At 52.9% G+C, this 13,189-nt stretch overlaps 1 protein-coding gene across 1 annotated transcript; it reads left to right on the forward strand.

The window, feature by feature from the left end:
• The first annotated feature begins 818 nt into the window (after positions 1-818).
• lmln (leishmanolysin-like (metallopeptidase M8 family)) lies at positions 819-10,156 on the forward strand. The gene is made up of 16 exons (XM_068746003.1): positions 819-929; positions 2,584-2,687; positions 2,911-2,941; positions 3,722-3,804; positions 4,175-4,292; positions 4,692-4,870; positions 4,949-5,054; positions 5,228-5,322; positions 6,550-6,667; positions 7,350-7,457; positions 7,530-7,717; positions 8,341-8,473; positions 8,562-8,721; positions 8,830-8,960; positions 9,040-9,250; positions 10,040-10,156. The coding sequence occupies exons 1-16, from the start codon at positions 819-821 to the stop codon at positions 10,126-10,128; spliced, it is 1,965 nt and encodes a 654-aa protein (XP_068602104.1). The 3' UTR covers positions 10,129-10,156.
• Positions 10,157-13,189: the final 3,033 nt, after the last annotated feature.

Below are 13,189 nucleotides of genomic sequence, written 5' to 3' on the forward strand. Positions count from 1 at the left end.
AGGTTCTGTTGTTGACGCTGTTTGTTAGCGGGATTACAGAAAAACTGCTGGATGGATCTCGATTTTAATAAACTCTGAAGATGGTCCTGGTCTAACTTGGACCCATTAAATTCTGAGTGATCCGGATTCCCATCTGGATTTTTAAAAATCAGGATTTTCCCATTTCGTTATAATAGAGGCTTGAAAAAAAAAATCACGTTTTGTAAAATCTGCATTAAATTTACTCACCAAAGATCCCAGTCATAAAGGGGTCCGGTATGAACCATCATGAAACAGGTCTTCTGGTTCTGATCCAGAATGAGGTCAGGAACAAATATTACATTTAAACATTAAACCCATTTATGGATTAAGAATCAGTTAAACATCAGCTCTGATTCACTTTGACTTTTCATGTTGGTGTATAAAGATACCAAGAACCACCTAGAACCTTCTGGTGCTGATCCAGATCACCGTGTGGACGGGAGGGGAGCGAGCTGCTTGGGGGAGGTCTGTGCTCTGAGGCCTGTCAGAGACATCCGGGTAAGATTATGATGCGGAAGTTCCCTTTTAATGCTCCAATAGATATGAGCTGGAGTAAAGCAAACATTAAGTGTGAGTGTGACCCCCAATACACACGATCTTTGGAGCTAACCGCCGAGATGACAGTCGCTCCTCCACTTTAGAGACGATCTCTGAGCCCGACCCCCTCTCAGCTGACGCTCAAAAACAAACCGGGACTAGACGACCGTGTACCGGATTCACCGTTCAAGCGATGAATGGAACGAGCACCGAGAGGCCCAGGGCGACGGGGGTTCTGTTCTGGTCGGACCGCTCCGGGGATGGAGCCGTCCGTGTCCCGGGTCCTCGGCCCGACCGTCGTCCTCTCCATCCTGGCGGTGTTAGCGAGCTGCCACGGGGCGTGCAAACACCGAGCCCCGCCTCCCGATGAGGTGAGTTAGCTGTGAGCTAGCCTAGCCTAGCACCCCCTCACGTTAACGCTAATGCTCTAGCTAACGCAGCTAGCTAACGACATTGGTGCGACACTCTTCATCAATCCGCGTTCTCTTCCAATCGTGTGTAGCTGAAGCCTGATGAAGATGAAGATGAAGCTCAGCCTTGAGAACGCGAGAGAACCTTTCCTTGCTGCTAGTTCTAGAGAACCTTTTAAAAGGAAGAGAGGGTTGTCTTCCGGGAATGCTGGTGGTGTGATGGAGGAGTGTCCCCATTAAAGGACACGGACACGGACGTCCAACTTCAGGTGGTTTTATTTTGCTGTGGTCTTCTGGCATGTGATCTTCACAGCGCTGACCGGAAGGAAGTAGCCGTTATCTCTTAAGACAGACAAGCCGCGGTAAGAGGCGTTCTACCGTGTGTGGAAAGTGAAACTATTTCCAGCTTGAACGCTGCACACGGAGATGATGCATTCAAAGGCGTCGGAGAACTATGGTGCGTTCACGAACGTGGGATATGTGACCATTTACGTCAGAACGAACAATTATCGGCTGGAGACGCGTCTGTGAGCCGTGCAACGCCAAACTAATAATATGGGCTTTCTAACACCTTTCCTTCCTGCTGGAGAACCTTTCCTTCCTGCTGGAGAACCGTTCCTTCCTGCTAGAGAACCGTTCCTTGCTGCCAGAGAACCTTTTCTTGCTGCTAGAGAACCGTTCCTTGCTGCTAGAGAGCCGTTCCTTGCTGCCAGAGAACCTTTCCTTGCTGCTAGAGAACCTTTCCTTGCTGCTAGAGAACCTTTCCTTCCTGCTGGAGAACCTTTCCCTCCTGCTGGAGAACCTTTCCCTCCTGGTGGAGAACCTTTCCCTCCTGCCAGAGAACCGTTCCTTGCTGCCAGAGAACCGTTCCTTGCTGCTAGAGAACCTTTCCTTGCTGCTGGAGAACCTTTCCTTCCTGCTAGTTCTAGAGAACCTTTCCCTCCTGCTGGAGAACCTTTCCTTCCTGCTGGAGAACCTTTCCTTCCTGCTAGAGAACATGTCCTTCCTGCTAGAGAACGTGTCCTTCCTGCTGGAGAATCTTTCCTTGCTGCTAGAGAACCTGTCCTTGCTGCTGGAGAACCTTTCCTTCCTGCTGGAGAACCTTTCCTTCCTGCTGGAGAACCTGTCCTTCCTGCTGGAGAACCTGTCCTTGCCGCTGGAGAACCTTTCCTTGCTGCCAGAGATCCTTTCCTTCCTGCTAGTGCTAGAGAACCTTTCCTTGCCGCTAGAGAACCTTTCCTTGCTGCTGGAGAACCTTTCCTTCCTGCTAGTGCTAGAGAACCTTTCCTTGCCGCTAGAGAACCTTTCCTTGCTGCTGGAGAACCTTTCCTTGCTGCCAGAGATCCTTTCCTTCCTGCTGGAGAACCTTTCCTTGCCGCTGGAGAACATGTTCTTCCTCCCGTCCACACATGGACTCTGTAACAACACAATAATGGGTCGCATTAAACTCCAACGAGCTCCTCTGGTTCAGCGGACCAGCAAGCACCGGTGTCTGCTGGTCCGCCTCAGGTGTGTAGGTCAGGTGAGGTCGCTACCTGTGTTCGTGGCCTTATCCACGGTTCCCCGGAGGACCGTGGAGCCGAGGCTGAAACCAGTCTGTCTCAATGTTTTCTAGTTTGTCCATCACGTGCACTTGAAGCCTGAGCGCTTGACGAAGAGGAGCTCCCCCGGCGACCTTCAGCTGAAGATCAAGACCATCTATGACTCCAGTGTCGACCAGTAAGTCGTGCAGCCTCCGTGCTCGGGACCACCAGGGAGGGGTCCGGGTCCGGGTCCGGGTTCAGGTCTCGTCCGGGTTAGTTAGTGACCTGGACTGGGTCAGCACCTTCGTCACTAATGAACAGGAGGCCCTGGTTTTGGTGGCCGTTAGCCGTTAGCTGAGGGTTAGCATTTGATGGTTTGACCTTTGTTGTCTCATGCTTTATGTCTCTACATTCCACAGGCTCCCTGCAGACAAGAGGAGGCTGGTTAAGGTGAGTAACACCTGAGACGCCAACAGGCGGCTGCCATTTATGTAGTCACAGAAAACTACAACATGGGAGCAGCGATGCTCTACACAGGAAGGGGGCGGCTCCAAGCTGGGCACAGGTGTGGTTGGTGTTGTGTCTACCTGGTCCTGTGATGAACTTGTGAGTCGACCCCGCCTCCCAGAGTCAGGTGGGGCCCGTTGCTGTTAACGTGTTAATAACGTGTTAATAACGTGTTAATAACGTGTTCCATGAATGTCCAGAACAATTACATCAATGAAAATCCTCCCGAAGGAAACTATTGTTTCTTTGATCTTAACAATAAGTAAGTGTGTTACTTTCATGTTTCACCATAGACACCTTTAACTGTCTTCTTCTTCTTCTCTGCCTTTCTCGGTAGGTTGTTTAGCACGGTACCGCCACCTGCTGGTGGTGAGATTTGGGACATGGCGATAGCGCCGAGCCATATTTTATTTCTATTCTCGATGTGGTGATCAGTTATTTATTTACTATTTGCACTTTTTAGAAGAGGACCGTTTTTGCTTACCTCAGTGTACCTTTTTTTTAAAGGTAGTAGTAATATATATTTTGTAGTTTTTATAAATCAAAATATGTTGTAATATTAATTAGTTGTATTTTGCAGTTACGACCTCCCTCAGAAATGTAATTTTAAACTAAACGATGTTGGAAGCAGAAACAACCTGAGCGGATTTACCTGATCAACAGTCACACCTTCTGCCTCTAGTGGCCATCAGAGCAACTGCAGGTCTGACTGTGTGTCCTCAGGACAAGCTGTTTCCTGAGGCCATTGATTACCTGCAAAGAGCTTTCAGTGTGAGGAGGAGGGCGGGGCCGGTGCTTCTCAGCAGGTAAGCAGTCAGTTCACCAGTGCACCTGTTCTGAGCTCGACTTTCACAACCAGGAACAGTTTGGACCGGAACACGCTCCAAACTGCACACAGAAAGGAATCAGACCTGCAGCCTCCCCTGTGAGGCCACTGTGCTAACCACTGCCCCATCAGCAAGCCATAGTTTTGATGTCGTGTTGTCTTCATCGTTGGACCTCAAGTCGTTTTCACACCTGCCCAAACGAAGCGGACTATCCGAGGAAACGACCTCTGGTCCGTTTAAAGCTCTGGTGTGAAAGCAACTTTGGTCATCACATGGTGAACGTTCCTTTGATGTCATGGAAGCAGTGACATCAAAGGGCATCTCCTCTGAGCTGCTTGCTTTCTCTCAGACAATGTGCCTCCAGCCGGTACCTGAGGAAGAGGGACGACCCTCATCGTTACTGCCAGGGCGCCTGTGCAGACGTCACCCGCTGCGGCCCGGTCGCGGTCCCACAGCACCACCTACAGGTGAGGGAATGCATAACGTCAACAAGCTAACGAGACACGGGCTGTCAGCAGGGCAGCGCTGCACCTGTGGACAGGTGGCACGCACCTTTGCTCCTCCCTCCTGTGACGTTGGAGGGGTTCTAGAGGTTCGTTCTGCTTGCAGGTTAGGGTTCCAGGTGATCACCTGACCGGAGGTGAGTGTGGGACAGGAGCCAGGTGCGTGCTGGCACCCCGATGCTTCTTTGTCCTCGTTGTGGTGTCTGTGCAACACACCTGTCCTACAGTGAGCCCTGTAGGACAGGTGTGTTTTACCTCCACAGGTATCCAGGTGGATGTTTTGAGCGTTGCTAACGTGCTAGGACGTTTGAGTGTTTCTGCAGGTGTGTGCTCTCTTGACGCTTCCACTCATTGCTTCCCCAGCAATGTAAGGTGTGCAGCGAGGCGGGGACGTCTTGCGGCCCCTGGGGGCCCCCGGACGGCCCCGGCGTGGAAGGCTCTGACTTTGTGCTGTACGTCAGCGGCGTCACCACGGAGCGCTGCGGACAGGAGAACATCGTGGCATACGCCGCCTACTGCCAGCTGGAGGCGGCGCTGGACAGGTGGGGAAGGCGGGGTCTCAGCACCTGTTCAGGCAGTAATGTGGCATTAAACGTCTTCCTGCTACCTGTGTCCTGCAGACCGATAGCCGGCTACGCCAACCTCTGTCCTGCGATGATTTCCTCTCAGCCTCAGGAGTTCGACGGGATGCTCTCGACCGTCAAACACGAGATCATCCACGCTCTGGTCAGAACCATTGATCATCCACGCTCTGGTCAGAACCATTGATCGCTGTCAGGTTCTGACTGCTGCTCGGTCCAGGCGGCGGTCCAACTTGCTGATTAATCACGTCTCATGGAGGTTGTTCTGATGAGATTTGGTGCATTCTGGTTGATGTAGTTTGTGTTTCTGTCCTCCAGGGCTTCTCGGCAGGACTGTTTGCCTTCTACCATGACGACGAGGGCAGACCGCTAACGCCTCGCTTCGCCAGCGGTCTGCCCGCCTTCAATGAAAGGTTAGCATCTGAAGTGATGCTAGGCTAATGAAAGGTCAGCCTCTGAAGCGTTGCTAGGCTAATGAAAGGTTAGCATCTGAAGCGTTGCTAGGCTAATGAAAGGTCAGTATCTGAAGCGTTGCTAGGCTAATGAAAGGTCAGCCTCTGAAGCGTTGCTAGGCTAATGAAAGGTTAGCATCTGAAGCGTTGCTAGGCTAATGAAAGGTCAGCCTCTGAAGCGTTGCTAGGCTAATGAAAGGTCAGCATCTGAAGCGATGCTAGGCTAATGAAAGGTTAGCATCTGAAGCGTTGCTTGCTAATGAAAGGTTAGCATCTGAAGCGTTGCTGGGCTAATGAAAGATCAGCATCTGAAGCGATGCTAGGCTAATGAAAGGTTAGCATCTGAAGCGTTGCTGGGCTAATGAAAGGTTAGCATCTGAAGCGATGCTAGGCTAATGAAAGGTTAGCATCTGAAGCGTTGCTGGGCTAATGAAAGGTTAGCATCTGAAGCGATGCTAGGCTAATGAAAGGTTAGCATCTGAAGCGATGCTAGGCTAATGAAAGGTTAGCATCTGAAGCGTTGCTGGGCTAATGAAAGGTCAGCCTCTGAAGCGTTGCTAGGCTAATGAAAGGTTAGCATCTGAAGCGTTGCTAGGCTAATGAAAGGTCAGTATCTGAAGCGTTGCTAGGCTAATGAAAGGTCAGCATCTGAAGCGTTGCTAGGCTAATGAAAGGTCAGCCTCTGAAGCGTTGCTTGCTAATGAAAGGTTAGCATCTGAAGCGTTGCTTGCTAATGAAAGGTTAGCATCTGAAGCGTTGCTGGGCTAATGAAAGGTTAGCATCTGAAGCGATGCTAGGCTAATGAAAGGTCAGCCTCTGAAGCGTTGCTTGCTAATGAAAGGTTAGCATCTGAAGCGTTGCTGGGCTAATGAAAGGTTAGCATCTGAAGCGATGCTAGGCTAATGAAAGGTTAGCATCTGAAGCGTTGCTGGGCTAATGAAAGGTTAGCATCTGAAGCGATGCTAGGCTAATCTTAAATGCTGACAGGTGTTCCCTCGTTCGTGTTTCATGTGTGAACTGAAACAAGAAGTTACCAGAAACTACTAGAGTTGTTTTATCGTCATTTGGAACATCATCAGTTTCAATACTGGACGGCGTTTTCATGATGATGTCATCCAGGAGAAAGGGGTGGAGTCAAAGAGCCGGTCTGGGCTGTCTAACGGCGTCCTGCACCTGTCTCTCTTCCAGTCTGGGTCTGTACCAGTGGAGCGACGCTGTCGTCCGGAGGATCAGCAGATTGTGGGACATCAGGGGCGGACAGATGGTCCGACACCAGGTCCACGTCCTGGCCACGCCCCGTGTCGTGGTAATGAGCCCGTGGTCACCTGGATTGGTTCGAGAGTAAACCAACCACTTTAATTCCAATCGGCATGACCGGTGTGGAACTCGATACAGAACAAAAACACAAAGCCTGTTCTTACACAGGTGGTACCGGTCCGGATCGCACAGAACCGTAGTTTGATTTGTTCGTGTGAAAACATTGTAGAGGATGTCGCGAGGCGGCGGGTTCTGTAGATAACGTCTAGAGGCGGCGGGTTCTGTAGGCGAGGCGGCGGGTTCTGTAGATAACGTCTAGAGGCGGCGGGTTCTGTAGATAACGTCTAGAGGCGGCGGGTTCTGTAGGCGAGGCGGCGGGTTCTGTAGATAACGTCTAGAGGCGGCGGGTTCTGTAGGCGAGGCGGCGGGTTCTGTAGATAACGTCTAGAGGCGGCGGGTTCTGTAGGCGAGGCGGCGGGTTCTGTAGGCGAGGCGGCGGGTTCTGTAGATAACGTCTAGAGGCGGCGGGTTCTGTAGGCGAGGCGGCGGGTTCTGTAGATAACGTCTAGAGGCGGCGGGTTCTGTAGATAACGTCTAGAGGCGGCGGGTTCTGTAGGCGAGGTGGCGGGTTCTGCACCAGACCTTCACCTGGAGAGGTTCTGTATCAGAACATCAGAGAGGAGGTGAACCCTCCTCAGGTCCAGTGATGGAGCTCTGGTCTTTGGTTCCAGGAGGAGGCGAGGAGACATTTTAACTGTCCCATCCTGGAGGGGATGGAGCTGGAGAACCAGGGGGGAACCGGGACCGAGCTGAACCACTGGGAGAAGAGACTTCTGGAGGTGAGGGTTCTGGATCCGGCTCCTGTTGGGCTTCAGCGGTCTCCTCATGACACGGCGCCTCCTTGACTTCAGAACGAGGCCATGACCGGCTCCCACACTCAGAACCGAGTGTTCTCTCGGCTCACGCTGGCCCTCATGGAGGACAGCGGCTGGTACCGGGCCAACTACAGCCTGGCCCAGAAGCTGGACTGGGGCCGTGGGCTCGGCTGCGACTTCGTCATGAAGAGCTGCAAGTTCTGGATGGACCGACGGAGACAGAGGTGACTATCAGGCTGCTGGTCCGACGTGGTTCTGACTTAGCACGGCGCTAACGGGTCAGACAGAACAGAACCGCCGACCAACCGACCATATTTGGACACGTGAACTTCATCCAATCAGATTCTAGATCTCCATGTCCAGCGGCTCCTTCAGACGACGATGATGATGATGATGATGATGATGACGATGATGATGATGATGATCACTAGGGATGTCCCGGTCAGTCATTTGATTTTGGACCGGTACCGAGTCCCGCTCCGATAGAGGAGTAAAGACGAGTTCTTTATTTTTTGACATGAACTCTTCTGAGGCTTGAACATTCAAGTAGTAAATAAAGTACTTTGTTCACTTTGGACAGCAGCAAGTACTACATACGAGTATTTAAACTAGACTGAGCAGCAGCTCATCACCAGGTTTTAGTCGTCCACGTTCTCGCGCGACTAGCTTCAAGCTGCTAACGGGATTAGCAGCATTCAACCAATGGCGTCACAGGAAGTGATGTCACGCCGCACGCGCTGCTGTTCCTGTTGGAGTAGAGAGGACGTCCCGAGCTGAACCACCTCCAGGTTCTGGATTGGCTGATCGACCCCCCGATCACGCTATTGATTGATCGTTTGCGTTGCAGCCGTCGCTCCGTGGGCCCGTTCTGCGACCGCGTGAGGGCGTCGCCCCTGCAGCTGTCCTGCAGACAGGACCAGCTGGCCGTGGCCGTCTGCAACCTGCAAAGGTACGCCCAGGAGCTGCCCCCGGACTATCAGGTACACGCAGGCCCCGCCCACAGAACCGCACTTTAACCCGTAATATGAATAAAAATGATCACCAACCGATCAATAATCTGTGTTTCAGTACTTCGACCGGATCCCGGACGTTCCTGCTGATCAGCTCTCGTCGTTCGGCGGCTCTGTGGAGATCGCCGACTTCTGTCCCTTCAGTCAGGAGTTCAGCTGGAACCTCGGGGGGGAACACCAGAGGAACTCCTACTGCAGGGCGCCGGAGAACCAGCCAGGTGATCCGCAGCTCGGGTTCTGGAACTGTTCTGATCTGGTTGCGTGCTAGCACCTAGCTACGTTAGCTGGTTGCGGATAGAATGCTGTACTGGTCTGTCTGTGCTCAGATTGGTGGAGGAACTATGGGGCGGAGCTTTATGGGCCGGCCTCCGTGTGTCTCCACCAGGAGGCGCCTTTCGTCATGGAGCAGTGCTCCCGGAGACTCTCGTACCCGGACTGGGGCTCTGGATGCTACGAGGTGACCCTGAAACCACCGGCACCAGTTTTAGCGGTTTCTGGTGGCACCGCCTCCACTCAGACGTTTCCATGGTTTCCAGGTGTCGTGTTCCGTTCGGGGTCTGACGGTGCTGGTTCAGGATCGCTCCTTCGTCTGCGTCCGTAAAGGTCAAGTTCTGCGTGTCAGCGTGCGAGTCCGTGACTGGGTCTACAACGGCGCCCTGATCTGCCCCGCTTGCACCGACTTCTGTGAAGACTGCCCCCTCCCCCACCAGCTCCCGCCCTCCAACACCTCTAGGAGTAACCCCATTGGTCAGTGTTGTCTGTTAGCATGTAGCCCTAGAGCAACTAGATCGTGGTCGCAGGGCCTCCGATGCAACCCCGAACCCGGAAATAAGGGACGCCGTCACGCTGAGGAACTCCGGAGGCGGCCGGCGGGGACCGGGGGGGGACCGGGGGGGGACCGGCGGGGACCGGGGTGGGACCGGGGAGGGACCGGGGTGGGACCGGGGAGGGACCGGGGATGCTGTCCCCAATCCCGTTCACCCGGGCTGAAGTCACTGAGGTGGCTGTCCAGCTCCGGGGGGGCAGGAGGTTCACCCTGCCCCCCCGGTTCCCGGTTCCCTGCCACCCAGGGGGGGCAGGAGGTTCACCCTGAGTATCTTAAGTCTCTGGATGTGTGGGGACTGTCTTGGTTGACACACGTCTCTGTAACAGTGCTTGGCGCTCGGGGGCGGTCCCTCGTGGCGCTCGGGGGCGGTGCCTCGTGGCACTCGGGGGCGGTGCCTTGTGGCGGTCCCTCGTGGCACTCGGGGGCGGTGCCTCGTGGCGCTCGGGGGCGGTCCCTCGGGGCGCTTGGGGGCGGTGCCTCGTGGCGCTCGGGGGCGGTGCCTCGTGGCGCTCGGGGGCGGTGCCTCGTGGCGCTCGGGGGCGGTGCCTCACCATGTTGCACCATGAACACACAGCATTGAACATCATTTAAATATAAGATGATTTAACTGCTTCAACAACTTCTGGTGACGTTTGTTAAACTAACTCCTCCTCGTTTGTTAAACTAACTCCTCCTCGTTTGTTAAACTAACTCCTCCTCGTTTGTTTCAGACCCCTGCTCCGGTTCCTCGGGCCTGCGACCCCTGAGGGTCGACCTGCTCCCCCTGCTGGCCGGACTGATCGCCGCTTTGTGGATTTAAGCCCCTCCCCCTGGTTTTTTATCATCCGTTCCTCTGGAGGGACTCCTCAGGGGTCACGGTTCTCTGGGACGTCTTAACCTGCTGTTTTATTGTGAAAGGTCAGAGTACTACTTCCTGTGGATGAAGCAGCAGGAGTTTGTTTTTTAAGCGCCTCCTCACCGCTTTTAATATTCGTGACGGGGTGGAGTCGATGACGTGACTGCTGCAGTGGGTGAACAGCCACACCCTTTTCTGGATGTAACCACGCCCCTTTCCACCTTTTCCCCACTAATAAAAGCCCCAGTGTGATTTTCCTAACTTCCTATGGGAGACCCGGGTTATGACATCACGCAGGGACGCCTGTAGAGCCGCGAGCTCTCAGCCAATCACAGAAGAGATTGGCCGTATAAACATGTTGTTCTGCTTCTTATGATGTCATCATTCGGTTGTTTCCTGTAACGTCCGGTGAGATCACACAGGTAGGAATACTCTTTATCATCATCATCATCATCTTCATCATTTATTCTGACATCCTGCGTCCGGACCTCAACAAATAAAGAACCAGAACGATACCTGATTGATCGGTCCATTGATGGACGAACGCCAGGTGTGTTTTGGATCAACTTTATTGACACCTGTTTGTTCTTTTTTGTGTCGTAAACGTTTAAACGTTTGTGGCTTCATCCAATCACAAAGCCGAACGCCGCCTCCTCTTCCTCAGGACAGAATGATGAAGAGGCTGAACCCAACCTGCAGTTTCTCACCAGCAGGGGGCGCCAAGTATCCAAGCATCAATGGGCCGAGCTGCAGGGGGGCACCAGGGGCTCCCTTCATGGCTCCAGGTTCTGGTTTGTCTGGGGGTGGGGGACGCCTCAGGGGACTGTCCCTTCTGGGGACGCCTCAGGGGACTGTCCCTTCTGGGGACGCCTCAGAGGACTGTCCCTTCTGGGGACGCCTCAGGGAACTGTCCCTTCTGGGGACGCCCCAGGGGACTGTCCCTTCTGGGGACGTCTGTCCTCAACCACACGAAGGAGAAAGTTCTTCGGTTTAAAATGAACATTTATCTGAAAAAATTGATCTTAAATGGAAAATAACTTTCAGTACAAAACGCTGGAAACATTTAATTATTAAAAACTAATTCATTTTACATTTGAAAATGTCTGTCTGCCTGTCTGTCTGTCTGTCTGTCTGTCTGTCTGTCTGTCTGTCTGTCTGCCTGCCTGTCTGTCTGTCTGTCTGTCTGTCTGTCTGTCTGTCTGCCTGTCTGTCTGTCTGCCTGTCTGCTGGTGATCCCGGCCGTCGTGCACGGCGCTGCGTCGGGTACGCGCCCCGGCTTCCTACCGGGGGCGGCAGCTCGGTGCGCGCGGAGGATCCGTTCTTCATCTGCGGGTCCAGCAGCAGCGGGAACCGGTAAGAAGCTCCGTGATTCTCCGGTGTCTCCTCCCGTTAGCAGCGGCTCCCGCTGATAGATCGATGCCACGTGACACGCTGACGGTTATTGATCACGCAGGAGGACGTAGTGATTTTTGATTGACAGAAGAGACCGTGAATAATTGATCCTAGAAAAGTCTTAATGAGGTGTGTGTGTGTGTGTGTGTGTGTGTGTGTGCGCGTGTGCGTGTGCGTGTGCGTGTGATTACCTGCTCCTGGACATTCAGGAGGGTGATGAAGATGATGATGAAGATGTTATTGATACTGACCTCACCTTGATTCATTGCTTTTGTCCATAACATACATGTTATGAAGTGTGTGGTCTGTACCGGTCTGTACTGGTCTGTACTGGTCTCTACTGGTCTCTACTGGTCTCTACTGGTCTCTACTGGTCTGTACTGCTCTGTACTGGTCTGTACTGGTCTCTACTGGTCTGTACCGGTCTCTACTGGTCTGTACTGGTCTGTACCGGTCTCTACCGGTCTGTCTGTACTGATCTCTACTGGTCTCTACTCGTCTCTACTGGTCTGTACTGGTCTGTACTGGTCTGTACCGGTCTCTACTGGTCTGTACTGATCTGTACTGGTCTCTACTGGTCTCTACTGGTCTGTACTGCTCTATACTGGTCTCTACTGGTCTGTACTGGTCTGTACTCGTCTCTACTGGTCGCTACTGGTCTGTACTGGTCTGTACCGATCTCTACCGGTCTCTACTGATCTGTACTGGTCTGTACCGATCTCTACTGGTCTCTACTGATCTGTACTGGTCTGTAATGGTCTGTACTGGTCTCTACTGGTCTCTACTGATCTGTATTGGTCTGTAATGGTCTGTACTGGTCTCTACTGGTCTGTACCAGTAGGTAGCAGGATGACTGGAGCGTTAGAGACTCGAACCTTAACAAGCGGACTGCTCAGGACATCTGCTGCTAATCGCTAACCGGGATGTTTACTGGTGTGATGTCACATCCTCTCAGCTGCTAACGCTAACTGGGAAACAGAATCCAGCAGGACAGTGAGCAACGAGACGCTGCTTAGGAGGACAAAGAAGACGGAACAATCGGAGGAACGAGCTCAGAACCTCCCGTCTGCTGCTAATGAGCCCCCCCAGAAGGAGGCGGGGCACTGTCAGGGAGACTCCTCCTGGAGTCCCCGACCCCCCCGACCCTCAGAAACCTGCTGACCTCGGAGCTGGATGCTTCCTGGGACTGGTCCCAGTTCACGCCATCATTCTGTCCTGATTAGAGACGGAGGACATTTTAGAATGTCTGTAGATTCATCCTGCAAAGGTAATAGGTTATTTACGGGAGAAGGTCAGAGGTCACCTCTCCACGCTGCAGCTGGACACAGCTGGAAGGCATGCAGCTCTTCTTCTGTGGTGTTTGTCTGTGCTATGTAGAGCATGTCTAAACGGTGATTCACAAAACCTAAAGTCCTAACATGTCCCAACCAGAAGTAGCCACACCCCTTTTTGGATCCTTCAAACTTCCTAAATAAAACTTTGTAAATGGTATTTTGATATGGAGACTGGTTTTGTGTTTGTGTAATCTGACACCGTTTGGGGTGGATGACATCACCGTTGTTTGATGCTAGCGCTAACGCTGCTAGTTGTAGCTGCTCATGGGACGATGAACACAGACTAAGACCAGCTCCCG

Source organism: Brachionichthys hirsutus, chromosome 12 (assembly GCF_040956055.1).
Source record: "Brachionichthys hirsutus isolate HB-005 chromosome 12, CSIRO-AGI_Bhir_v1, whole genome shotgun sequence".
Lineage (NCBI taxonomy): Eukaryota > Metazoa > Chordata > Actinopteri > Lophiiformes > Brachionichthyidae > Brachionichthys > Brachionichthys hirsutus.

Excerpts from the sequence above, each read along its gene's own strand:
- lmln (XM_068746003.1), top strand. The coding sequence starts at position 819 with ATGGAGCCGTCCGTGTCCCGGGTCCTCGGCCCGACCGTCGTCCTCTCC. Across the intron at positions 4,871-4,948 it reads CTGGAGGCGGCGCTGGACAG|ACCGATAGCCGGCTACGCCA; the intron begins GTGGGGAAGGCG and ends TGTGTCCTGCAG. Across the intron at positions 8,474-8,561 it reads AGCTGCCCCCGGACTATCAG|TACTTCGACCGGATCCCGGA; the intron begins GTACACGCAGGC and ends TCTGTGTTTCAG.